Source organism: Rhinopithecus roxellana, chromosome 14, assembly GCF_007565055.1.
Source record: "Rhinopithecus roxellana isolate Shanxi Qingling chromosome 14, ASM756505v1, whole genome shotgun sequence".
Taxonomy (NCBI): domain Eukaryota; kingdom Metazoa; phylum Chordata; class Mammalia; order Primates; family Cercopithecidae; genus Rhinopithecus; species Rhinopithecus roxellana.
The window spans coordinates 43,774,518-43,801,654 of NC_044562.1; the positions used below are offsets into that span (position 1 = coordinate 43,774,518).

The following is a 27,137-nucleotide window of genomic DNA, read 5'->3' on the forward strand; positions in this document are numbered from 1 at the left end:
CTGAGTAGTGTTCTATATATACCGCATTTTAAAGAAATCTATTCATCCATCAATGGACATTTATGTTGATTCTTATTATGAATAATGCTGTGATAAACATGAGTGCAAATGTCTTTTTGAAGTGATTATTTCTTTTCCTTTGGGTAACCTAATAGTGGGATTGCTGGATCAAATGGCAGTTCTACTTTTAGTTTTTTGAGAAATCTCCATACTCTTTCCCATGGAGGTTGTACTAATTACTATTCCCACCATCAGTGTATAGCCATCCCTTTTTCTCCACATCCTCACCAACATCAGTTTTTGTTTTTTTGCTTTTCAATAATGGCCATTCTGACTGGCATAAGATGGTATTTTATTGTGCTTTAGAGAATTTTGAACAGAAGAGGGATGTGATCTGATCTGTGTTTGAAAAAGAAAACTCTGGCTTCTGTCCTGAGAATGAACAGTATGGAGGCAAGTTAGAAGTTTATTGCAATAATCCAGGTGAGGCATTAAGAGGCCCTGGAACAGGGTGGTGTATAGGAGAGTGATGTGGAATGGCTGAATTCTGGATATATTTTTGAAAGTGGAGACCAGAGAGTTTCCTGAGTGATTGCATATAGGTTGTGAGAGCAAGAAAGGAAGGGATGTTGACTTGGATTCCCAAAGACTGCTCTTCTTGATGTATAGTTGAGGCTCTCTTTGTATTACTCTGTGTTTAAGTGACCTGGCAGACTAATCGCTCTATCCCTCCTCCTGTAAAACACAGACTGATGCAAAAGACACTTGACTTTCATGGCCAAGAGGCTCCTCTGTAGAACACCCCTCTATCACTACCTCCAACTCCTGTTCCCATCAAATGAGTACAATTCATGTACCAAAAATTGTTGACTGGGTACAGTGGCAGCACTTTGGGAGGCCAAGGCGGGCAAATCATGAGGTCAGGAGTTCGAGACCAGCCTGGCCAACATGATGAAACCCCGTCTCTACTAAAAATACAAAAAATTAGCTGGGCATAGTGGCAGGCGCCTATAATCCCCGCTACTCGGGAGGCTGAGGCAGGAGATTTGCTTGAACCTGGGAGGTGCAGGTTGCAGTGAGCCAAAATCGCATCACTGCACTCCAGCCCGGGCAACAGAGTGAGACTGTCTCAAAAAAAAAATTGTTTACTTCTTTCCACAACTCTATATTCCAATTTTATTTCTAATAATTAAATTAATATAATGTAAAGTAATTTTTTATAATGTAAAGTAAATTATTTGGTAAGTGTGGGTGAAGGTGAACCAAAAAATCAGTTGATAAGAAAACTGTGGCCGGGTGCGGTGGCTCATGCCTGTAATCCCAGCACTTTGAGAGGCCAAGGTAGATGGATCACCTGAGGTCAGGAGTTCGAGACCAGACTGGCCAACATGGCGAAACCCTGTCACCACAAAAAATACAAAAATTAGCTGGGCGTGATGGTAGCTGCCTGTAATCTCAGCTACTCAGGAGGCTGAGGCAGGAGAATCACTTGAACCTGGGAGGTGGAGGTTGCAGTGAGCCAAGATCACGCCATTGCATTCAAGCCTGGGTGACACAGCAAGACTCCATCTCAAAAACAAACACACACCACTGTGATATTTTTAAGTTCTTCCTCTACAGAAATTAAAACTAGAAATTATACTTACCTGGTTGTGGCTTCCACAAGACAAACAATGCAGACCCATCAGAGGCACATGCTTAAAGAAAGGTTTTTGGCTTTTCTGCAAAGATTGACAGTGAATATACATTATAGATGTTCACAGAATATAATGATTCCCTCTTCCATCCAGCTTTTTCCCCCTCCAATTGAGAAATTTGAGCCCCAGGAGTTTGAGACCAGCCTGGGAAGTATGGCAAAACCCCATCTCTACTAAAATACAAAAATTAGTCAGGCATGGTGGCATGCACCTATAGTCCCAGCTACTTGGGAGGCTAAGGTGGGAGGATTGCTTGAGCCCAGGAGGTTGGAGCTGCAGTGAGCCATGATCATTCCACTGCACTCCAGCCTGGGTGACAGTGTGAGACCCTATCTCAAAAAAAAGAAAAAAAAAGGGAAAAGAAATCAGTACATTAAAGAGATACCTCCTCTCCCGTGTTCATTTTGACATTATTGACAATAGCCAAGATATGAAAGCAACCAAGATATGAATGAATGAAGAAAATGTGGTATTAATGTGTACACACAGTGGATACTATTCTGCCATAAAAAAGGAAATCCTGTCATTTGGATGATGCTGAAGGACATTGATAAGTAAAATAAGCCAGGCACAGAAAGACAAATACCACTTACACATGCCTCACTTACACATGGAAACTGAAAAAGTCAAACTCACAGAAGCAGGGAGTAGAATGGTGGTTATCAGGGGCTGGAGTGTTTGGGAGATGTTGGTCAAAGGGTAGAAAATTTCAGTTACACAGGAAGAATAAGTTCAAACGATCTATCCTATAACGTGGTGACTATAGTTAATAACAACATATTGTTTAACCGAAAATTGCTAACAGATTTTAAGTGTTCTCACTACACACATACACACACAAATGTGAGGTAATGTTAGTTTGATTTAGCTATTCTGCAATGTATGCATATTTCAAAGCATCATATCATATGACATAGACATAATTTGTCAAAAAATTTTAAGTGTAAGGACATTAGAAAAAAAGATTGTTATTTTCATGCATTTGTAAATAGAGGCTCTGTAGAAACATCCTTTGGCCTCCAGGGGGCGCAGGGCAGAATGAAGTCAGAGCTGAGGATTTGATCCCTGCAGTTGGCACTCTCTGGTTACCAGGGCTGCCACAGAGAATACAGAAAAAGTAGTTTATGTCCACTTCAGAGAACATTCACTGTGGGATGCTGGTAGACAAGGGTTGTATATATCTAAAGTCCACTTCTGGTTTTTGGTAAAGTGTAGTAAATATGCAAAAATTGCAGAAACCTCTACTCATCGTACCCTTCTGCTTGTATGTGTGTCTATGTGTCTCTCTTTCTGTTTATCTTTCACTGTGTGTGTGTGTGTGTGTCCCTGTCTCTCCCTCCCTGTCTCTGCAAAGGGGGAGCCCACAGTGTTCCACGCTTTACTTCCTATAACAAACACAAGAATACTGTTGAAAGTATATAAACTTGGCTAACTTATGCAAATTCACAGTTCTAAATGTTCTGCCAACAGGCTAAAATTGCAGATTTTTCCCTTCTAGTGGAAACAAAACTCAAGCAAACCCCTCCTGTATTCTCCTTTATATTTCAGAGAAATTTCTATTGCTTAGATGCTTAGCATAGTTTTACTAATTGAACAGGATTTTTTTCCTCGGGGTTTTTTTTTTTTTTTTTTTTTTGAGACAGTCTTGCTTTATCACCAGGCTGGAGTGCAGTGGCACAATCTCGGCTCACTGCAACCTCTGCCTCCCAGGTTCAAGTGATTCTCCTACCTCAGCCTCCCGAGTACCTGGGACTACAGGCACATGCCACCAAGCCCAGCTAATTTTTGTATTTTTAGTAGAGATGGGGTTTCACCATGTTGGCCAGGATGGTCTTGATTTCTTGACCTTGTGATCCACCTGTCTTGGCCTCCCCAAGTCCTGGGATTACAAATGTGAGCCACTGTGCCTGGCCAATATTTTACTGAAGTGTTTCAAGCAGCACTAAAAGCACAATATTCACTGTAAGAATTTCATACACCAATATAATTGCTGCATGAATGTCATTTATTGAAATTAACATTATTATGAATACATAATGGAAAAATGCTCCTCAAAAGAGGAAAGTGAATGTTAACCAGCAACAGGACAAAGCCATCTTCAAAAGACAGAGACAATCGGAAACAGTTTCACAGTTCAGTTTATATATGTACACTGGGGTTAGAGTTCCTCTATGTCTGCGTCTCTGCAGATGCCAGGTTTTGGACCAGAAGGCTCAGGAATGTCTCCAGCCGCTTCCTGGATCTGTACGCAATGAGTCCTCCCTTGTTGGCCCACCGATCCACCCCAGCAGCACCCTCATTTTCCACGTGGTACACCAACTGTGGCAAATCAAGCCCTGTTCCTGGATTTCTTTCTAAGCATTCTTTCAAGTCTACTATTCCTCCACCCATGGCCCGCAGTATGGCATGAGCAGCACAAGAGTCCCACTTGAACGTGGTATCTTCTGAAAAGATGTAAATGTCAACGAGGCCTTGGACAACACAAAGGCTCTTATAACCAGCCCCAGCTGCCCCGAATATGCGATCTCCACATACACGTGACAATGCAGCTTTGATAGTCTCCTTTTCACTTGTACTAATGACGGCTGAAAAACTGGGGGAGAATGCTGCCTCAGAGCCTGTGTTTCCAGTGTGTGTTTCACTGCCGCTCCTTCTAGAGATGGTGAGCTGAAGTGAATGCATGTTCGTCCCCATGTAAGAAAGGCCCCAATAGCACTGTCCTTTCCACCTGTGGAAGAAAAATTTCAATTGGTGATGATTATCACATTCGTTTTTCATTACTAATGTCACCTGCAAACTTAATGATATGAAGAAATACACAATTCATCATAACATGGTGAACCTTAACACCTTTAAGCCTAGGAATAGATATCAGGTAGCTAGTTTTTTTCCGAAAGTTTACTTATATGCGTGTAGCTGTCTGAGTTGTTGCAATTAGAAATGCTTTCAATTTTATGGCATTATCAGATCAATCTAGGACAACACTAAACATTTATGGGGTTTCCAGCTTCCAGAACCATTGCAAAATTTCATTACAACTTTTAGTATTTAAAGTTTAATAGGGAAAAAGGAATAGATAAGTGATATCTCTTTTCGATCGGCAAACATTGTACGATCCTTATAACAAGGTTTTCTTTATTTGGTAACTCCTTTTCATTCTCTTATTCACTAGTTTCACTTTGGCTTCCAACACAAAGAAAGATGGACTCAATGTTATTAGTTTTGACAACCACAATAATTATAGCACCTTCCCTTTATCAATGCTTAACTTACCATCTATGTTGTTACATATTTACAGATAAGGAAACAGGCTTAGAGAAAGTAAGTAACTTGCTGAGGCCCACTCAGCTAGAACGTGGTAGAATCTGCATTCAAACCCACAAAGTCTCACTCTGAATCTGTGCCATAAACTATTTTGTTGACCACCTCCATTACTAGGCCATGATTATGTCTGCATATTATTCCAATTCTTTACAATTTCTTATTAACCTTTTAAAGATAGCAGAAACCCATTTTTAGTTTGGAAGATGGCGGGGGCAGGGGGAAAATATTAAAACTTAAGATGTATAAACTTATGACTACTAAAGAGCAAATGATTATTACTTGAAGCAACTCAAGGTTCAATAAAAACATGTAATCCTATATAAGTGAAAAAATATGACCTATTTCAATAAAAAGCTGAAGCTGCTTGTTCCACCTAGACTTTGCCATGCCCTGGAGTCAACCCCAAAGCACAGGCCATGGATCAGAGGCAGCTGGGTCCGGGCTGCTTTCTACACTCTGTTTAAGAGTACATGGAAGGGTGGGAGGAAGCAGAAAGGGAGTGTGAGTTAGGTTCTGATCCTGGCCATGCCTACTGATCTTTTCACAGGATAATTTTCACATTTTGTTTTGAACTTCTAAAATTATACCAAAGTTCAACTGGCTATACAGAGACGGCAGCTGTCTTATTCCCAATGTATTGGAAGGCAGTGTTACCACCACTCTACTAATCTGATTTTGAGTGGATTCTAGAAACAGGGAACAGGATTACTATATTCCAAATGTAAAACTATGATTTCTCCAAGATAGTATTAATTTTAAAATTTCTACCAGCATGTACTTGGCCTCAAATAAAATTACGCAAATCTAAGATTGAAAATAGAACTTTAATTCAAATATGCAGACTTTCAATGTGAACACTCCTATGTGTTAAGTCATGGGAATGTCATACAGTGATAATCCTAACAATAAGCAAAGCTGAGGTCATAAGTTCTAACAACCATAATATACCAAAAATATTTGCCTTTTACCTGAGGGTGTTTGGGTCTCGTGACACAAAAGGTTGATTGATGACTCCCATCAGGGGAACCCCTGTCTGTATGTCATAGACACCAATTAAAATGGTGACACACTGAAGTCCACAGGGGAAGATTCCCTGGTTGGATTTAATGTCAGCAGAACCTTTTATATACTGATAAGTTGAATCTGAAAAAGGAAGCAAATGTATTTGGATTCAGGTAAAGATTATTTAGAAGACTCTGTTCCATATCATTTCTCTCCTACTGATTTGGTAAGCAATAATTTTTTACCTTTGGATGTCATTGTATTGAATTGTTATTTGGCCTCTTGTACTTTACTTCTAAATTGCTTGTGTTTCATTTTTCCTATGTGAGAACTCTTGAAGGGAGAGGATGTGTCTATAGTTCCTGTGGCATAGCGACTTGCATATAACAGGCATTCAAATATTTGTTACTTATCAAAAGCATTTAAAAAGTAATAACCAGAATAATTGGTGGGATTATTTTAGAAATACTACTAATCAGAGGACCAGTACAATGTGAGATGGAAAAGCCTCCTTCCAATGGGTGAAAAAAAGAAGACCTAGTATTTGATAGCACAATAGAGTAACTATAATCAATAAGAACTTAATTGTACATTTTAAAATAAAGAGTGTAATTAGATTGTTTATTACTCAAAGGATAAATGCTCAAAGGGATGGATACCCTATTGTCTGCAATGTGCTTATCTCACACTGCACATCTGTGTCAAAACATCTCATGTACCCCAGAAATACATACACCACTATGTACCCACAAAAATGTTATAAAGAAAAAGAGAAAAAGAAAAGTCCCCTTCCTGTAATCGGTTACAGGTAAAATTATCTTTTACTATTATTATTTGGTCCCTCAAGATAGAAGGAAGAAAGAGACAATGATGGTGGCACCAAAAAAAGAAATTAATGGTGCTCCTATGAAACACAGGCAGAGAAACTAGGTTTCCTCTTAAGAGATGTGCATGCCAGCAGCTGACTGCCGATGTCTAGGGAGTTAACACACGGCTAAGGATGTGCCTGGCAAAAGATTCCAAGAGCTCGAAAACAGAATCAATTCAGGGCAGAACCAACAAACAGGAGATCTCTATCCCTCAGAAACTATAACTGATGCCACTTTACCCTTAAATGATCAAAGATTTGGGGAAAGGTTTTTAGTTTCCATATATCATCCACTGGCTGAATGTGATATAATTATCTGAAGAGTAAACCTATTTCAGTATCATCCTGTGAATACACTTGTAGGATGGGAAGGGCCCAGGGAGGAGTTTGCCTGCTCCTTGAATGGTCCTATTGTGTTGGGTGGGGAAGAAAAAAAAGGAAGGGGGAGCTTATTAAAATTATTACCTAGAACTTTGTATTAATAGCATCATTGAAAATAAAGGCTAGCTGGGCATGGTGGGTCATGGCTGTAATCCTAGCACTTTAGGAGGACAAGGCGGGCAGATCGCTTGAACCCAGGAGTTTGAGACCAGCCTGGGCAACATGGTAAAAACCCCTTCTCTAAAAACAATATAAAAAATTAGCCCAGTGAGGTGGCATGCACCTGTGCTGCCTACTTGGGTCCCAGCTGGAGGATCACTTGAGCTCAGGAGGACAAGGCTGCAATGAGTTCTGACTGTGCCACTGCACTCCAGCCTGTGTGCAACATGAGACTCTGTCTCAAAAAAAAAAAAAAAAGAAGGGTTACACTTTGGAAACAATGGATTATATATTATGGTTCTATCACAATCATGATCAAAAAAATGTAGAGCTTATACAGGGCTCACAAACTGCTCATGCATCACATTAAGCTTTTTGCTTGACCTGTACAGTGCTTTTTTGATTGTTTGCTTGTTTAACTGAATTAGTAGCTAATGGTTAGAAATTGGGATATATCGCTGAAAACTTTGGATTTTGGTTTCTCTTTAAAAATCTGAAGAGCTGGCCTGGACTCCCATATGGCAACAATCTGCTAAAGCTAAGTGCTCTTTAAACGGCATGCGTGCTCAATTGGTCATAACTGCTCTCACTTCATCTTCTCATTTACTTACCAGTCTTTTGAAGATAAGTTAGTTCATCTTTGCATGTGTGCCTGTATGTGTGTACCTGTTATAGATATGTGTATATATACACACAGCTATAACATATATGTATTTATACAGAACACATGATGCATACACCTCAACTCTCATTGTTTTAAAACTTTAAAATTTTAAAAACTTCTAGGAGAGTTAAACTACACTCAATAATTTTTATTTTTCCAACCGCCACCCCCACCCCGCCACCACCAAGAAAGATTGTAAATAACAAACATACTCTCCTATACTTACCTATGGGGTCCACCCAAATTCCCAAAATGTCCTGTGGAACATTGATCTCCGTGGAATCCAGAGTTGGGTCAGTAAAGGCAACATCCTGATGAACAACCCTGGCTAATGCTTCAGATGCCACCTTGTTACCATTGAGGACTTTGCTAAGAAGCTCTGCTGTTTCTTCCTCTGTTGAACACAACCTCAAGGTAATCTTTTCCCCTAGGGTAAAGCCACACGATAAACCATTACATTTCAAGAGTTTCAGTGGAGAAAGAACAGAGAGAGAAAGAGCGAAAGAGTGAGAGAGACAGAGCGAAAGAGTGAAAGAGACAGAGAGAGAGACAGAGTGAGAGACAGAGCGAGAGAGTGAGACAGACAGTGAAAGAGCGAGACAGAGACAGCAAGAGAGACAGAGAGAGCGAGACAGAAAGCAAGAGAGACAGAGAGCAAGAGAGACAGCAAGAGACAGACAGCAAGAGAGACAGAGCGAGAGAGACAGAGAGCGAAAGAGACAGCGAGCAAGAGAGAGACAGAACAAGAGAGAGCAAGAGAGTGAAACAGACACAGAGAGAGTGAGAGACAGAGAGAGAGCAAGAGAGACAGAGCGAGACAGAAAGCAAGAGAGACAGAGAGCAAGAGAGACAGCAAGAGAGAGCAAGAGAGACAGAGCGAGAGAGCGAGAGACAGCAAGAGAGTGAAAGAGACAGAGAGTGAGAGACACACAGAGAAAAAGAGACAGAGAGCGGGAGAGACAGTGAAAGAGTGAGAGAGAGCGAGACAGGGAGAGTGAGAAAGTAAGCAAGAGAGACAGAGAGAGTGAGCCAGCGAGAGAGTGAATCAAAAGCTGTACACTTAGATTAAGTGAGGGCAATATATCCATCCCAGCAGTTCCTAAGCCTGGCTGACTGCCAGAATCACCTAGCGGGGCTTCATCAAGGCAGATGCCCAGTGGCTACCCACACACTTAACCTGAATAGAGGGATGGGTTTCAGGAAATCAAAAGACCTCCCCAAAAAATGCCCATGTGGGCACAATTTTGTATTCCAGTTAAGGGACACATTGTCAGTTAATAATTCCTGAATTCCTGATCATTAATCTTTTTAAAATTTGTCTTTTGATTTTTTATATACTTAAGTCACCCTGTCTGTCTGAATATGTTATTGAAAAGAATGGAGGTTTTTTCAGCACACCGAAGTGCTTCTACCTCTTTATAGATACTGCTTTTAACTTAAAATTGTTTAAGCTAAGTAACATAAAATGGTATATACTAATCTTTAAATGTAGTAAAACTTTATTTCTCTAAATGGTATACATATAAATAGCTCTCCTCTGTGGAGCCCATTGAGAACCAGAACATAAGCAAAGCTGCTTCTTCCAATGAAACGATAAGCTACCGAGGCCAGGTGCTTTACCATCGCTTTAAACATGCTTCTTAGACTCTTGATTAATCTAGTTTCAGCCCTTGACAGAAGTGAGGGAAGAGGCTGGTAAAAAATAGGCAAGTTAATAGCAACAAGAGGTGACAGCAGTGAAGGAAAAAAAAATCTTAAAAACTAAGAAAACATGGCACTTTGGAACATTTTAGATACTCCTGCTATCTAGTAGCTATCTAGGTAGCTACTTCTACCCTTCTTATTCCAAGGGCCAGCAGTGTTTATATCAGCTGGGAGCTTATTAGAAAGTCAGAACTTGAGGTTGAGTGTGGTGGTTCATGCCTATAATCCCAGCATTTTAGGAGGCCGAGGTACGCAGATCACTTGAGGTCAGGAATTCCAGACTACCCTGGTCAACATAATGAAACCCCTGTCTCCAATAAAAGTTTAAAAAAATTAGCTAGGCATGGTGGCACACGTTTGTAATCCCAGCTACTTGGGAGGCTGAGGCAGGAGAATCGCTTGAATTTGGGAGGCGGAGGCTGCAGTGAGCCAAGATTGTGCCACTGCGCTCCAGCCTGGGTAACAGAGGGAGATTCCATCTACAAAAAAAAAAAAAAAAAAAAAAAAAAAAAAAATCAGAACCTCAGACTCCACCCCAGACCTATTGATTTTTTTTTATTTATTTTTTTATTTTTTTATTTTTTTTTTGAGACGGAGTCTTGCTCTGTCGCCCAGGCTGGAGTGCAGTGGCGCGATCTCAGCTCACTGCAAGCTCCGCCTCCCAGGTTCACGCCATTCTCCTGCCTCAGCCTCATGAGTAGCTGGGATTACAGGCCCCCGCTACCACACCCGGATACCTTTTTTTGTGTTTTTTCAGTAGAGACGGGGTTTCACCGTATTAGCCAGGATGGTCTCGATCTTCTGATCTTCTGATCTGCCCGCCTCGGCCTCCCAAAGTGCTGGGATTACAGGCGTGAGCCACCGCGCCCGGCCGACCTACTGAATTTTAACAAGATTCTGAGGCGATTACATGACCAGTAAAGTGTGGGAAGCACAATCGACATGTATTACAGTGATGGCTGAATCAGCAAGAAACAGTCAAGTTTAGTTAAATTAACTTAATTCAAAGTAAATTAGACTGTTCAAGTTGGGGAGTAGTAAAACTAATAACGGCTACTTACTGCACACCTACTCTGGGCTCGGAATAACTTATGGGATCATTCAAAGGAACAAATTATATTACTCCTTTTCTTGAAATTTGCCAAAGACCTCCCATCCCACTGAGAGGGAAATCTAAATCCCCTCCTATGATCTGGTCTTGCCTGCAATATCATCATCGCCATCTCTCCTCTTCCCCTCTCCACATTTCTCTGCCCTTTTAACAAACAGGAAAATGGATGTGGCTATGCCTTTTTCCCCTATATTTCTAGACAAATGATGTATTAAAAAAACTGTGAAGTAGTCAAGTGTAGATTTTTAAATGTAAGATTGCTTATAAGTCAGGTGTAAGTGTTATTTTTAACCTTCAGAGGTTTTAAATGGTATTTCTTTCCCTTCTTACTAACACAGAACTAACTATATCTTAATACGTGGTGCATGAAGGAGACTAAAAAATTTTCAGAGTTAATCTAGAATTCATTTTTTTTTGTAATTGTGTTTCTAGATATTTAAGTATTTGTCACATGATCAGTGTTTAATGTTCACTATTTTATTCTTCTACTATTAAACAAATCCAAACAAACTAAAAAAAAAAAAAAAATGTGTTTCTCTGAAAGTAATCAGATTACCTGAGGTCAGGAGTTTGAGACCAGCCTGGCCAACACTGTGAAATCTTATCTCTAACTAAAAATACAAAAATTAGCCGGGTGTGGTGGCACACACCTGTAATCCCAGTCACTCGGGAGGACGAGGCAGGAGAATCACTTGAACCCGGGAAGTGGAGGTTGCAGTGAGCTGAGATTGTGTCACTGCACTCCAGCCTGGGCAACAGAGCAACTCTGTCTCAAAAACAAACAAACAAACCAAAAAACTTAGTACTTAAAGGAAGCTTTTAGTTAGTCCACGTACTTCACAGAGGTTCTGAGACAGAAATGATGAGGTGATTTGCTCAAGATCACACAGTATTTCAGAGCCATGGCCTCCTCTGAACTTTTAGCCGAGGTCCATGGACTTCCCCAAGAGAGCACAGATGGGTTTAAACCTAGGATCTGAAATTGTCTGCACAGTTGTGTAGATGGGCATCTTTGGGGCTTTGATAACTTACATTAGATTCCCAAAGGGCCATGCAATTTTCCAAAGCTTGAGTTATAAGTTACTTAAATGCCACAGATTTATATCTAAAATGATACATGGACTTGCTAAATTATTCTAAGATACCATATCTCTCTACTTAAGTTAAATGGCATGACATTCTTAGGTAGAAATTTAATGAACCTTAACATTCAAATATATTATGTTGTTTACAGTAAGTGGCTTCCAAACATTTAGTTCATGGTATAAATTAGAGATTAGAATACCATGTGATAATTAAATTACAAAGACACATTAAGATTCTTATACTTACCCAAGTCATTAGTAAACTCATTGGATTCTTCTCCAAAAATATTTTTTTCCAAGCCTGGAAACTGAATGATTCAGAATATGATGAAAAATAAAACAAAAACCCATACACATGTTCAATTCTGAACAGATTTCAATGTTATATTTCAAATTAAATAGCACAATCAGAACTGAAATTCCAAAATTTCCAATTCTAGAAACCAATCCAAGTATAAAAAAACGAAGTCAGCTTGGCTCAGTGCTTAATTTTCTAGTATTTTTCTGCCCTTTTGTCCCTCTAGAAAGTCAAAATCATGGTAGATGCCTGGTTCCCTTATGTCCTGTTTAGTTTGCAAAAGTACTTCTAGAAACTTCATCCTTCTACTTAAGGGCCATAGAATTCAAATATTTACAAAGGACATGTTTTAACTATTGCTCTTAAACAGCATCCTAGTAGCTTATACGAGGAAATTTTGTTGATCAAGTATCTAAAAGCATGACTTGAGACTGGATAGAAGGAGTTAGAGGATAATATTCAATTTTGTTTTCATTTCCAGGCGTTTGTTTCCCTACTCTCAGATGTATCATCATTCAGGCTAGGAAGAGGATATGAAAAAAAAGAAAGATTTTGTTGACCAATAATTTAAGCATCAACATATAGAGTAAATAAATGGAGTCAAGTAAGGATCTTCCGTCATCTCTGTATGATCACGAAGCTTTCTGATACATTTTGCTTCTGATCCTTTCTGTAGTAAAGATAATTTTTCTCAAAATATGTGCTAAAATTTGATACACATGATGTTCTCAGGGAACAAAAGCAAGGACATGCTTCAAATATTTGAACTCGGTCATTTGCAGATGACAAATAGCTTTAATAATGCCCACAACCACTTAGTATTCATATTACTTTGTGGAACAGTACAAATCAACAAGGGCTGGCAACCAGCCTATCCATCAAGGGCTGACACTCAGTCTCCCAAGCCTGCTTAAAGACCGGTTCTGAGACTACAAGACAAAAAAGGCTTATGAAATAAAGATATTTTATACAGCTAAAATGGAATATCATTTATTTTAGCTCATGAATAAACAACTGCCTGAACTTTTTATAATGCTTTGAGGCAAATATTAGCCCATAAAAATTAATGTTGATACATTTTTAATCCAGTTGCTCAACCATCCGTTGCACCCAACTCTATTGATAAGTAAAAAACAAAAATAAATTTGCTTCATTTAGTTCATTAGAGTCAGATTTCATATGACATGAAAAAGTATAGTTTGTAGAGATTTCATGATGGCATTTAATCTCTTCACCTGTGGTCAAGATTTCACTTAAACGATTCTAAATGGTTCTCAATATTTTGAAAATTTCATAGAAATTATTCCAATATTTTATAATGCTTTCTGCCATAAAGTTCTATTCTCCCAAATGTAATGGTTAGATGATCATATAAAAGGCAATATAATATTGCAAAGAACGCAGACTCTGGAGTCAGTCTTCCTGTGTTCAAAAACTGGCCCTACCATTTACTTGCTGTGTAACCTTAGGCAAGTTACTTAACCTCTCTGTGCCTCCCTTCTTTCACCCATTACATTGTAACAGTAGTTCTTACTTCATCAAATTGTTATAAAAGCTAAATAAGTTAATATATTTAAAGACTTTAGAATAGTGGCTGGCACATAGCATTTATAAGTGCTGCTAGTATTATTATTTCTATTTATTAACACAGTTTCTTTCTCTAGTCAGCTCCAGAGAGTTAGAGTTGCAATCATTGTTATATTAACATATTAACATGTTTATATGTTTATAACAAAGAACAATATTTTTCTACCAGAATAAAGGAGACTTTAAGTCTCCAGGTACAATCTCATAACTGAAGCAACCATTATACAAATGATGAGATCCACAAGGTAGAACTTAATATATCAAGTTAAAAAAAAAAAAAAAAGCAGTGCGCTCTCATTTCTGTTGCAATACATCGTATGGGTCATGTACATACATACACACAGAAGGAAAATGTTATAATATTTAGTAAAGCATAGCTGTGGTTTTCTCCAGTGGTGGGACTAAGAGAGTTCTTATTTTTGCTTATTTTCCAGAAAATATGTATTATTTATTAAAAAGAAATTCATTAGTAAATGAAAGGTTCTATACTGAAGTGTATATTTCTAGGTATTAGAATTGTGAGTGATTTTTATTTTCTTATTTGATTTTCTGTATTTTAAAGATTTCCTGCAATGAACATTTTATCAGTATTGTAATCATGACAAGGAGGAAAAAAATCCAATATGTTTACCTGAATTCAAGGTGCTAGTACAATGATAGAGGTGAGGCATAAAAGGCATGCTATTCTATGACCGGGAAAGCCACAGATGCAACTATTTTGCAATTATCTTGGCTGTGACCTTTCTTACCTTGTTCTCCATATTCTGTTTTATAACTTCCTGTACCAGTACATCAGCCAGTGTCTTGAAGTCAACTGCAAACTTCTTGTTCTTTTCTTCCTCTTTCTTTTCTTCTATCAACAGCTGGAAGAGGGCTTCCTGCTGCCTGCATGCCCGGGCAATGTTAGCAGCCTTCTCAGAGACACAGAGCAGTTCCCGGAGGATATCTGACATTTCTGAACCTTGCTTTTCAGTTGCAGCTGCTGGTGGAATTGGCACCCACCCTCTGGGCCGTCAGCTGGAAAAATACAAGAACGTGAAAGAGAAAGCAGTTCAGAGAGTGATGTCAGGGTGCCTCTGGCACTACCAACAACCCATCTGGCAGTCAACCTGGTCAGCCTGGTGAACAACTAGTCTATATCATCTTCACATCCTCAGTGTGGAAGACTCTAGATATAATCTAAAATTTGAAGCTTATTGTTTTAAATCTTGAAAAGAAATTTACACTCTCAAAAATATACCAAAAATTAAATTCTCAGTGACAGAAAAATCTTTGAATGAAAATCTAAATTCCTAGAGAGACAGGCAGATGGACACACAAGCCCAATGCTAAAGGCAAGCCAAATTCTTGTAATGACCTTAGAATGATCACATAGGCTTAGCAGCAGTATTGAAGTAGTGCTTTCTTTCACCCTGTGGGAAGAAGGGAGAAGAAATGGATGAGGACTTACGCTGTCAGTTCCAGGGCAACTTTCTTTCTTTCTTTCTTTTCTTTTTTTTTTTGAGATGGAGTCTTGCTCTGTCGCCCAGGCTGGAGTGCAGTGGCGCGACCTCGGCTCACTGCAAGCTCCACCTCCGGGGTGCATACAATTCTCCTGCCTCAGCCTCCCCAGCAGCTGAGACCACAGGTGCCTGCCACCACACCAGGCTAATTCTTTGTATTTTTAGTAGAGATGGGGTTTCACCATGTTATCCAGGGCAACTTTCTTTTTCTTTTTTTTTTTTTTTTTTGAGATGGAGTCTGGCTCTGTCGCCCAGGCTGGAGTGCAGCGGTGCGATCTCGGCTCAGTCCAAGCTCCACCTCTCGGGTTCACACCATTCTCATCCTCAGCCTCCCGAGTAGCTGGGACTAAAGGTGCCCACCACCACACCCAGCTAATTTTTTGTATTTTTAGTAGAGATGGGGTTTCACCGTGTTAGCCAGGATGGTCTCGATCTCCTGACCTCATGATCCGCCCGCCTCAGCTTTCCAAAGTGCTGGGATTATAGGCGTGAGCCACCACGCCTGGCCTGTCCAGGGCAACTTTCTAAAGTAGTAAGTACCAGACCAGCTAGCACCTTTTTTGTTGTTTTTGAGACAGGGTCTCACTCTGTCACCCAGGCTGGAGTGCAATGGTGTGAACACAGCTCATTGCAGCCTTGACCTCCCGGGCTCAAGTCATTTTCCCACCTCAGCCTCCTGAGTAGCTAGGACTACAGGTGCGTGCCACCACGCCAGGCTAATTTTTGTATTTTTTGTGGAGATGGAGTTTTACCATGCTGGCCAGGCTAATCTCAAACTCTTGGGCTCAAGTGATCCTCCTACCTCAGCCTCCCAAAATGCTGGGACTACAGGTATAAGCCACTGCGCCCAGCCTCAGATCAGCAAGCACTGTGTGTCCTGAGAGACCCTGAGGTCAATTCTTCGGCTAGTAGCACAAGCCATCTCATTGCCAACTCCCTTACATCCCATTAAAAAAAAGGCCCACTATCTATGCTGCTCCTTTACCCAGTAAAAGGTTGAATAATGAGGTGAAACATGCAACTTGTTGACACTTGAAAAGTTCTGGCTTCTAGGAGTGTTGTGCTATCAGACCTTGATTATATCTGTTAGGGATTTCTTGCATTAGGAGAGAAACAGTTCTCATTTTTAATAGCAGCTACCTCTTACTGAACAAGCTTGAAAAATTCCTATCTCATGAGAATTATTGTGAATATTATCAACCCTGTTTTACAGTTAAGCTGAAGCATAGCAAGGTTAAGTAACTTCAGGGTTACGGAAGGCTAAACTGCAAGGCTTGGCATTGCTCCTACACACAAGCCCAGGCTCTTTATTATCATCATACAGTTTCCTTCATTAAAATTCCCTTAATAGGCCAGGTATGGTGGCTTACGCCTGTAATCCCAGCATTTTGGAAGGCCGAGGCAGGTGGATCACTTGAGGTCAGGAGTTCAAGACCAGCCTGGCTAACATGGTGAAACCCCGTTGTTGGTGGGATTGTAAACTAGTTCAACCATTATGAAAAACAGTATGGCAATTCCTCAAGGATCTAGAACTAGATGTACCATATGACCCAGCCATCCCACTACTGGGTATATACCCAAAGGATTATAAATTATTCTACTACAAAGACACATGCACACGTATGTTTATTGCAGCACTATTCACAATAGCAAAGACTTGGAATCAACCCAAATGTCCATCTGTGACAGACTGGATTAAGAAAATGTGGCACATATACACCATGGAATACTATGCAGCCATAAAAAAGGATGAGTTTGCGTCCTTTGTAGGGACATGGATGCAGCTGGAAACCATCATTCTTAGCAAACTGTCACAAGAAGAGAAAACCAAACACCGCATGTTCTCACTCATAGGTGGGAACTGAACAATGAGATCCCTTGGACTCGGGAAGGGGAACATCACACACTGGGGCCTATCATGGGGAGGGGGGAGGGGGGAGGGATTGCATTGGGGAGTTATACATGATATAAATGATGAATTGATGGGTGCTGACGAGTTGATGGGTGCAGCACACCAACATGGCACAAATATACATATGTAACAAACCTGCACGTTATGCACATGTACCCTAGAACTTAAATAAAAAAAAAAAAAAAAAAAAAATTAGCCGGGACTGGGCACAGTGGCTCATGCCTATAATCCCAGCACTTTGGGAGGCTGAGGCGGGTGGATCACCTGAGGTCAGGAATTCAAAACCAGCCTGGCCAACATGGTGAATCTCTACTAAAAAAAATACAAAAATTAGCCGGACGTGGTGGCCCACACCTGTAGTCTCAGCTACTCGGGAGGCTGAGGAAGAGAATCGCTTGAACCTGGGAGGCGGAGGTTGCATTGAGCCGAGGTTGCACCACTGCACTCCAGCCTGGGGGACTGAGCAAGACTCTGTCTCAAAAGAAAAAAATTCCCTTAATGGACTCTGGGAGGCTGAGAATTAGTACAACTCTGAAGATGTGGATGCAGTGGGAGAGTAAGATGTAATTTGTAATAGTCTTAAACAATTTTGCTAAAAAATATGTTCTCTCCTTAAGATTATAGGTCAACCACTATGAGAAAATATGTCCAGTCTCAGTAGTAATAAAAAGAAAAGGGCACAAAAGCAATGAGATATCCTCTTTCACTATTGCATATGTTTTAAAGTTTACATTCCCTCTTGGTGATGTGGTGAAACAGGTGCTGATGCTCTGCTAATAGACATGCAAACAAGTTAGGTTTCCAGAGGGCAATCTGACAAAAATGTGTCAAGATCCCTATAGATGTCACTGCCTTTAGTCAGTAACTCCAGTTTTTCCTCAATTTGTGTTAAGGCAATCCGGGTTGAGTTAAAATATTTCTGCACAAGGAGGATTAATATTATAACAAGTTGAAAATAATCTTAAATATTGGTAAAACAAAATAATATACAGTCGGTAAAATCATGTTTTTGAAGAATATTTAATAATGTGGAAATATGCCAATGCACTAATGTTAAGTGGAAAAACTACCTATGACCATATATAATTTGAGAGTATGTTATCCATTTGTATTTATACACATACACAGAGAGAAAGAGCTTGATAGAAAGATTAGTAGGTGATGTTTTAATGGTAGTTATGACTGAGTAATGGAATTATGGATGATTTTTAAATTATGCTTTTCTATAATTTTCAAATACTCTACAGTAAATACACAGTGCTTTTATAACAATAAATTACATTTTTTAAGTGTTTTGGGGCAATTAAGTATGAAGGTATAAGAATGTCTCAGCTCCTTGAGGCAAATGTCTAAATAAAACGAGACTGTGGTAATAATGCAAAAAGCTTTCAGGTGATAGAAAGGATCTAGTGAAAACTCAAACAAAAGCACCTGCCCACTTAAATGCCTTTTATTTCAGGAATGAATGCTTTGTAGGAAGATTTACTTTAGTTGACTTGAATCTAAACATTAGGAAAAACAGCTGCATTAATAAAGCTGAGGCACGTTGCCTTAGAAATAATTGATGGTATATATGACATATATATGCCACAAATTATAAGTTACATATAATATACAATCACAAATATACATACATATCTCAGTATAATACATGGCCACAAAAGCATACATTCAGTAACCTTAATTTTTATTTCTTAGTAAATGTTCTGTGGTTACAAGGCAGAAGAATCAATGAATCAACAGTATCAATACAGCTTTTTATCAGCAGCATGAAGATCTCAAGGAGTCCAGTTTGAAAGCTTTCAAGATACAAAATATCAGCAGTGTTGATTTTATTCAAGTGTTAAAATCAATTTTTTTTTCTTAAAAGAAACTGTATTAACTACACTGTTGAATAATCAAGAAACACTCCTTATAACATCCTAAGAACACTCAGGCAAGCTACTCACCCTGCCTACAAGCTCCAGAAATCACCACCACTCCCTTCTCTCACGCAGAAAGCTTGTCAATTTAACCCTGGTGAGTTTCAGCACAAGTGCTGCAGTAATCTGGAGTTTGCCCTCTTTGGGCCCAACCTTTATTTCCTCAATAATGACCACTCTCACCTGACCTGAGCAGCTGCTGCTTAGCCAGCACAGCAACTTGACCAATGGGAAAGAACTACTGGCTATTCACTGCAGCCCTGTAATGAACAGGTCTACAGATTTTAGGAATTCCTCATAACACAATAATCAGGTTTTTCAGTTCCAAGGTTATCCCAGAGTTCACTCTTCATTTTGGCCCTAGGCAACACTGTCATATTTTGTCAAGTTCCAGGTTGAACTGCCCAGTTTCAGATTGAAACCACTTTCTCCAGCTAAGCTAATGAACCCAGCATTTGTTCAGGGCCTTTCTCCAATGCCCTGGCTTTCCATATATCCTCAACTCAGTTCACACAGGCAGGCCACAAGCCTGAGGGGAGCATTGCACAATTCATCCTCAGCTTGAATGGCTCAACTTGAAATAGTTTGTCTATGGAGAAACTGAAGGCTACATCTAATGCAGAATTTCTTCTTCCATTTTATCAATACATTTTATTAAAACTCGTGGAAATTATCTTTCAGATGATTTTTAAAATTTTTTATTTATTTTTTCAACTTTTATTCTAAGTTCAGGGGTACATGTGCAGGTTTGTCATATAGCTAAACCCATGTCACGGGGTTTGTTGTACAGATTATTTCATCACTAATGGGTACTAGGCTTGATACCTGAGTGATGAAGTAGATGATTTTTTTAAAAGTAAGTTTACATACTCATTATTCACCTAAGACCGTTTTATTTCAACATTATACTTTAAATAAAAATTATTATAGACATGATTAGTAAGTTATGGCATTTACCATAATTTAATAGCCTTGACTATAGAAGAATTCCTTTTGATTAGTATTTCTCAATAGATGTTCTGAGAATTACTTGTATCAGAAATACCCAAGATGGCCTTCTAAAAAAACAGATTGCTGGACTCTACCCCAGCTTAGTGAATCAGAATCTCTGGAGACAAGGCCTAGGAATCTGTATTTTTGTCAGCATCCTATATAACTCTAAACACTGAGATTTAATAGCTCCAGTTCTCCAGGTTGCTTATTTTTCTTTACCTCTACACTGGCAATTTTGGTGGCAGCTGGCACCTGCTGGCAGGTATCTTGGTGAAACAGTATAGGTACAATGGTTTTGCTATTTGTTATTCTTGTGCAAAGATAGGTTAAAATTGAAATAGCTAACATTTACTAGGTGCTTACTATATGCCAGGCATCCTTCTAGGCACCTTACATGTATTAACTCATTTAATTCTTATATAACCTTAGGAAGTAGGTACTATTATCGCCATTTTACAGATGAAGAAACTGAGGCACAAGGAGATTGTTTCCTGAAAATCACAGAGCTAGGAAGTTGTGGGACAAGATTCAAACCTAGGCAAGCTGGCAGAAGCCCACACTGTTGACCAGTATCTAGCCAATGAAATCTTTTCATCAATTGTTAGCTATTAAAATAAGGGAAAATCAGTAATTGTTGGATAATAATCATAAATACATTAGTATTATAAGGTACATTATATAGCAAAAAAAAAAAAAAAATACACAAACACACACCCCTAGTTGATATCTGTCACTAGGTTTGATCATTATATGTCACTATTTGACTTCCCTTTTACTCCCAGAAAAACCTCTTCTCCAGCTGATCTTCAGCCTCTGTTAAGGACCCTTCTGGGTAGTAAAAGCTCATCTATTACATTCCACTCATGTCTCCCTTAACTGTCATGGCATTGATGGCAGGGGAGATGCCCGATATCTAATTCTTCTGGTGTTAGTTTGTTAAGACTGGGTAGCTTAACAATAAAATCATACTTTCTCACAGTTCTAGGGGCTGGAAGTCCAAGAGCAAGGTGTCAGCAGGAATGGTTTCTCCTGAGGCTTTGCTCCTTGGCTCGCAGATGGCCCCTCTCACTGTGGCCTCACCTGGCCTTTCCACTGTAGGTGTTAATCTCTGGCATGTCTCCCTTTTCTTACAAAGATGCCAGTCAGACTGGATTAGGATCCGCCTGTATGACCTCACATAAACTTTAAAAGTCCTATCTGCAAGTACAGTCCCATTCTGAGGTACTAGGGGTTAGGGCTTCAACACGTGAATTTTGAAGGAACATAATTTAGCCCCTAACACCTCTCCTGAAAGAGAGGCCTTGGTTACCTTAGCAACCCAATCTATTAGCTGACACAATCTATTCCTATGTCTTTTGTTTTCTGGCCAAAAGTGAAAATGGGATAGTGTTTTCTTCCCCATTTATGTGGTCAATAAGAAACATCTGTGAGGCAGTCGTTCCCACTAAGAGCTACTCACTTTAACGGCCAAGTAATTAATATTGCAGTGAGCACTGAATCTCTCATAAGCCTTGTTTTGTAACAATCCATTTCAAGTCACATTTCAGCAAAATAGGCTTAAAGAAGTTTCATTACTCCCATCTCAAACCAAATGTTTATATCTATATGTTTAACATAAAATTGTGTCACAATGTCAGACAGAATTAGGGTCTCTTTTGCTTTTGTAGGATTGTCTAGTCCAGTTGGAGAACTACTGAAGGAATTGAAGTATGTCAGAAGGAAAAAAGGTTGTTAAGACTTTTCTTGGAAACCCAAACCTCTCTACAAAGATAAATCTCGAATTTCTAGCCATTATCAGAACATCAGAGGTTTAAAAATCCTATCTGAATAATTTAGACATATTTCAGATGGGATAAACTATATAGTGGAAAACACACAGGCTTTGGAATCAGAAACACCTGGGTTCAAAATCTAACTCTGCCACTAACTAGCTGTGTGGCATCAGGTATTTTCTTACCCTCTCTGAGACACTCTCTTCATCTTTAATATAAAGATTAATAGTTACCGTGCAGTGATGTTGTGAAGATCAAATGAGATATTTCTGGAAAAATATCACAGAGCACAGAGCTTTACACATGGCAGATAATAAATGATAGCTATGACTATGAAATACAACCTCACAGAAACCACAATCACATGTCTTAACTTGAGAAAGTAAGAGGTTGGCAAGTTTATGTGGGTCACTGAAACCTTTTCTTGAAACTTACTACTCCATTAAATCCAAAGCCTGGGAACTACTTGTAATTCTCTGAGTAACCCAAATAAAGTTCCTTTATGTCGGTCAGATCTGATTGCTTCAGTTTCTGGGCATCTGGGTGGAAACTCAGGCTCCTAGAGGCTGAGACTACTCTGGCTTCATGGTAGACAATCTGTGCCTGGCTTGGGAGAGCCGTTTTTCTGTCAAGGGAGATATTTTGTGAGGATTATGGGGCCCGGAGTGCTCCTTCTCATGTGAAAAGCCTGGTTGTAGCAGAAGCTGGCTGTGCCCTTCTGTTGTCCACAGTGACAGAGGGGTGACGACATAGATAAGGGCCTGCCACAAAACAGAACTGCTCTCTAATCAATAGGCAAGGGAGTCAAAGCACTTCTGTTGACATTTCCCTCTTCCGGCAGATAATTCAACACTTTACAGAGTCCACGTTTTTGCCCATTGCATATTGACTCCACCCCACCCCCACGGTTCACATCCTGAATTCTGCCTCTCACTCATCTTCTGAGGAATGGCAATTTGAAGCTATTGTGTGGTGGCCCTGCCTGACAGCTATTGCTGCTAGGGGAAAGGGCCAAGCTTCCATGAAATATCTGGGTGTTTTACAAGAAGGTGTTTCTCATGACCTTTTCCAAGGGGGTACAGCTGTCCAGAAGTCTGTGTAGGTGGCCACATGATGGCAATGGCCAAAGTTCTATACAGATCACACTGCTGTTGTAGGGGAAACATAGACTTCATCCCACCTCTCCTTTGCTCCATACTTAAGGGCTGCCTTGGGGAGTAGTTTTAAAGATTGGAGGCTGTTTGTGCAGAAGGGACAGGGGAATGGAAGTGGGCCCACACTAAATATGGAGTGGGGCTCGCTGTGTTGTGCCACTTGCTAATGGTAGCCTCCCCTGAGATTCCTGTGAGGCCAGAGGGAAACTGTACTACAAACTACAAGCCTTACTAGAAATTTGCAATACTGCCTTTTAGCTCATTGGAAACTAAATTGTTTTCCCAGTGTATAAGCTTTGTTCAACTTTCAGATATTTCACTGTCAAACATTTCTCAGGATCCAATAAATATTACAGTTTGGGACTACCTGTACTTTCTGGGTCTTATTTCATGTTGATCTGGGTGATGTTGCTATCATTACCTCATGGGCTCTGATTAAGTTTAGCCTTTTAGTAGCTGATTTTGCACTATCCATTTGCTCTCCTGCTCTGGGAAGATTGTAAATTTGCACATGCTGCTCCCTCTGGTTGACCTGCTCTTCTTCCTGCTTTCTCTACCTAATGCTCACTCACCTTCTCAGAATCAGTTCAAGGGCAAGAAGTTTGAATAGGCACTTCATAAAAGAGGACATCCAAATGGCCAGTAAACATACAGAAACACAGTCTACCATATTAGTCATAAGGAAGATGCAACTTAAAATCTCAACAGGGTGCCACTATGTATCCAATGGAATAGCTAAAATAAAAAAGACTGAAAATTTCAAGTTTTGCTAAGGGTATGGAGCAACAGAAACTCTTATGAACTGCGGGCATGAATGAAATTGGTATAATCATTTTGGAAAACTATTTGTAATTTGTTGACTATAAGTATAATGCATGATCCAGCAATTTAATTTCCCTTCTAGATATTTACCCAACAAAATTCATGCAGGTATGGATTAAAAGACACGTACTTGTGAGCAGCATTATTTGTAATAATCTAACATCGGTAATATCCCAAAGAACCATCAATAGTAAAATGGAATAAACTGCAGCATATTCATGTAGTGAAATGCTATACAGCAGTGAAAATGAATGAACTGTGACAATAGGCAACATGGACGCATCTCACAAAAACATGCTGTCAAGTGAAAGAAGTCAGGCACAAAAGATATATGGTTGTGCCATTTAATTTATTTAAAGTTCAAAAACAGGCAAAATGAACCTATAGTGTTGGAAGTCACAATGGTGGTGATCTTGGAGAAGAAGGCGGGGTTACTGATGGCGGCACTGGTAATGTTCTGGATATGAGTGATGGTTACATGGGTGGGTTGACTTTGTGTTAATTCATTAGGCTATCTGCTAAGATTCCTAATGTTTATGTGTATATTTCTAATTCAATAAAAAGGTTTGTTTTTAAAAAATGTATGTGTAAAAGGAGGAGAATCATTTCAACTGTTGGCTCCTTCAGGAGACATTCTGACTCCTCTTCCATCTTAGGCACCTAGGCCATGGGGGAATGGAGATGGGCCAAATCTATATCCCAGCTTTCTAGCACTCAATTCATTGGTTTACTTGTCTATGCTCTGTCTGACAAGAGATTTAAATGCATGTGGTGTCTTGGGACTCATAGTGCATAACTGAGAGGTGTTCAATAAATGTTGGCTGCTGAATTTTCCCTTAACCTTGTAAATACAGAATTCATCCTTGTCACACTGTTTATTGTACTTGTATTTTATCAGCATTAGGCACACAGGCCCATATTTGTGTAAAAGTCTACATATATTCCATATTCATTTACAAGAACAAACCAAGGCTGTATTTGAGTAACTAGCAACTGAACTACATTTTTGGAGCACCAAATCAGAATCTAAAATTACGCCCTTTCATGTAGAGGTGACCTATCTTTAACAAGATTAATTTAATTAAATCACTCAAAATAGTAAGTTTAATTTGCTTTTGTAAGAAAAGATATTAAATATGGAATATGTGAATCTTTTATTTAACCCTAACATTTCTCTCTCTTTCCTCCCTAACCTTCAAACTTCAATTCCACCTCAAATGATGATGACATACACATCACTCTAAGCTGGTCAGTCTACGCTTGCTCTATTGTGAGGCTACCAATGGACCACATTAGCCTACATTTTTGCTCACTGAAGCTGCTTAAAGCAATAGACTACAAAGATGTCCCTTGTTCTCAAATGTTGTTCTAATAGCTTGTATATGGAAGCCTGTGCTAAAGCCGTGTTTTCCAAATCAGTTAAGATTAAGAATTAATTAAGACACATTAAAAATAAAGACTTTTAGAAAGGGGAATGTCAGCTGATTTTTATCAAACAATTTAAGGAAAGAGCAGGTGCAACAGTCAGCTCTACCCTCATTGGTTACTTAAGAACAGAACAGGGAGCCTTGTTCCACTAAGAGTCAACTTATATTGCCTTTTGGTAAAGTAAATTAAATGCTTGGAAAAAAATAGTTGATCTACATAATAAGTATTCTATAGTAACATAACAGTTGTATAAAGGATGAATTTCGGATACTTCTCAGAACTCATCTGAAAATTGTGAAAAAGTATTCCATTTAGAAATATTTTAAAATTTGTCCAGGCATAGTGGCTCATGCCTGTAATCCCAGCACTTTGGGAGGCTGAGGCGGGTGGATCACCTGAGGTCAGGAGTTCAAGGCCAGCCTGGCCAACATGGCAAAATCCCATCTCTGCTAAAAATAGAAAAACTAGCCAGGCATGGTGGTGCACGCCTATAATCCCAACTACTCAGGAGGCTGAGGCAGGAGAATCGTGTGAGCCTGGGAGGCGGAGGTTGCAGTGAACCAAGATCACACCACTGCACTCCAGCCTGGGTGACAAAGTGAACTCTGTCTCAAAAAAAGAAAAAGTTTGATAGTGACCTTATTTTTTAGACTCCCTTTTCCATAGTTGGAAGTATTTTCACCAAGGAGAAATTTTGTTCAGTTAGATATTTTTCTATCTGCTGTGTTCCAACTACAGTACATGCTTAAGCTTTTGTATGCTAATAGATGTTTCTAGAACCCTGGTGTCACAAATGAAACCTGAAATCAGATAGTATATAAATAGAAGCAAATTCAGTGTAACTATCTTAACTATCAGAAAGAATAATTTTTTTTTTTTTTTTTTTTTTTTTTTTGAGACGGGGTCTTGCTCTGTCCCCAGGCTGGAGTGCTGTGGCGCAATCTTGGCTCATTGCAAGCTCTGGTTCCTGGGTTCACACCATTCTCCTGCCTCAGCCTCCCAAGAAGCTGGGACTACAGGCACCTGCCACCATGCCCAGCTAATTTTTTGTATTTTTTAGTAGAGACGGGGTTTCACCATGTTAGCCAGGATGGTCTCGATCTCCTGACCTCGTGATCCACCTGCCTCGACCTCCCAAAGTGCTGGGATTACAGGCGTGAGCCACCGTGCCTGGCCTGAAAGAATACATTTTTTAAAAATACAAATTTAATGCATTAATTCAAGGCAGAAAAAAAGATCAGATGTATGGTTTGTAGCGAGAATATTTTCCAATGGAATATTATTTATAGTTTTGATCATTGCTAATCAGAATCTAGAATCTTATTAATTTATTTTTATTTTTCAGACAGGGTTTCACTTCCATCACCCAGGCTAGAGTGCAATGGTACAATCTCGGCTCACTGCAACCTCTGCCTCCCAGGCTCAAGTGATTCTCCTGCCTCAACCTCCCAAGTAGCTGGGACTGCAGGTGCATGCCACCACATCTGGCTAATTTTTGTATTTTTAGTAGAGATGGGTTTCACCATGTTAGCAAGGCTGGTCTCGAACTCCTGACCTCAGGTGATCTGTCCACCTCGGCCTCCCAAGGTGCTGGGATTATAGGTGTGAACCACCACAGCTAGCCTTAATCTTCAATCTATTTTGAATGTAACATTTTTCATTAATTAAAGAAGATTCCCAATTCAATTTATCTTTCCTTTAGAACTCATGCCATACTAATTGGAGGCACCAGCTCCTTTAACACTATTTATT

At 39.6% G+C, this 27,137-nt stretch overlaps 1 protein-coding gene across 4 annotated transcripts in view; it reads right to left on the reverse strand.

The window, feature by feature from the left end:
* Positions 1-3,603: 3,603 nt before the first annotated feature.
* INPP1 (inositol polyphosphate-1-phosphatase) overlaps positions 3,604-27,137 on the reverse strand; it is a 29,258-nt gene continuing 5,724 nt past the window's right edge. For 2 of the 4 annotated variants that reach the window (XM_010379749.2, XM_030916575.1), the window contains exons 2-6: positions 14,630-14,897; positions 12,243-12,303; positions 8,322-8,522; positions 5,990-6,164; positions 3,682-4,425 (exon numbers count right to left, since the gene is read on the reverse strand). In XM_010379749.2, coding sequence (XP_010378051.1) covers positions 3,867-4,425; positions 5,990-6,164; positions 8,322-8,522; positions 12,243-12,303; positions 14,630-14,833 — 1,200 coding nt within the window. In that variant the 5' untranslated portion in view covers positions 14,834-14,897 and the 3' untranslated portion in view covers positions 3,682-3,866. Of the gene's footprint in view, positions 4,426-5,989; positions 6,165-8,321; positions 8,523-12,242; positions 12,304-14,629; positions 14,898-15,237; positions 15,293-27,137 lie in introns of all 4 variants that reach the window. The other 2 variants (XM_030916576.1, XM_010379748.2) reach the window with 2 other exon arrangements.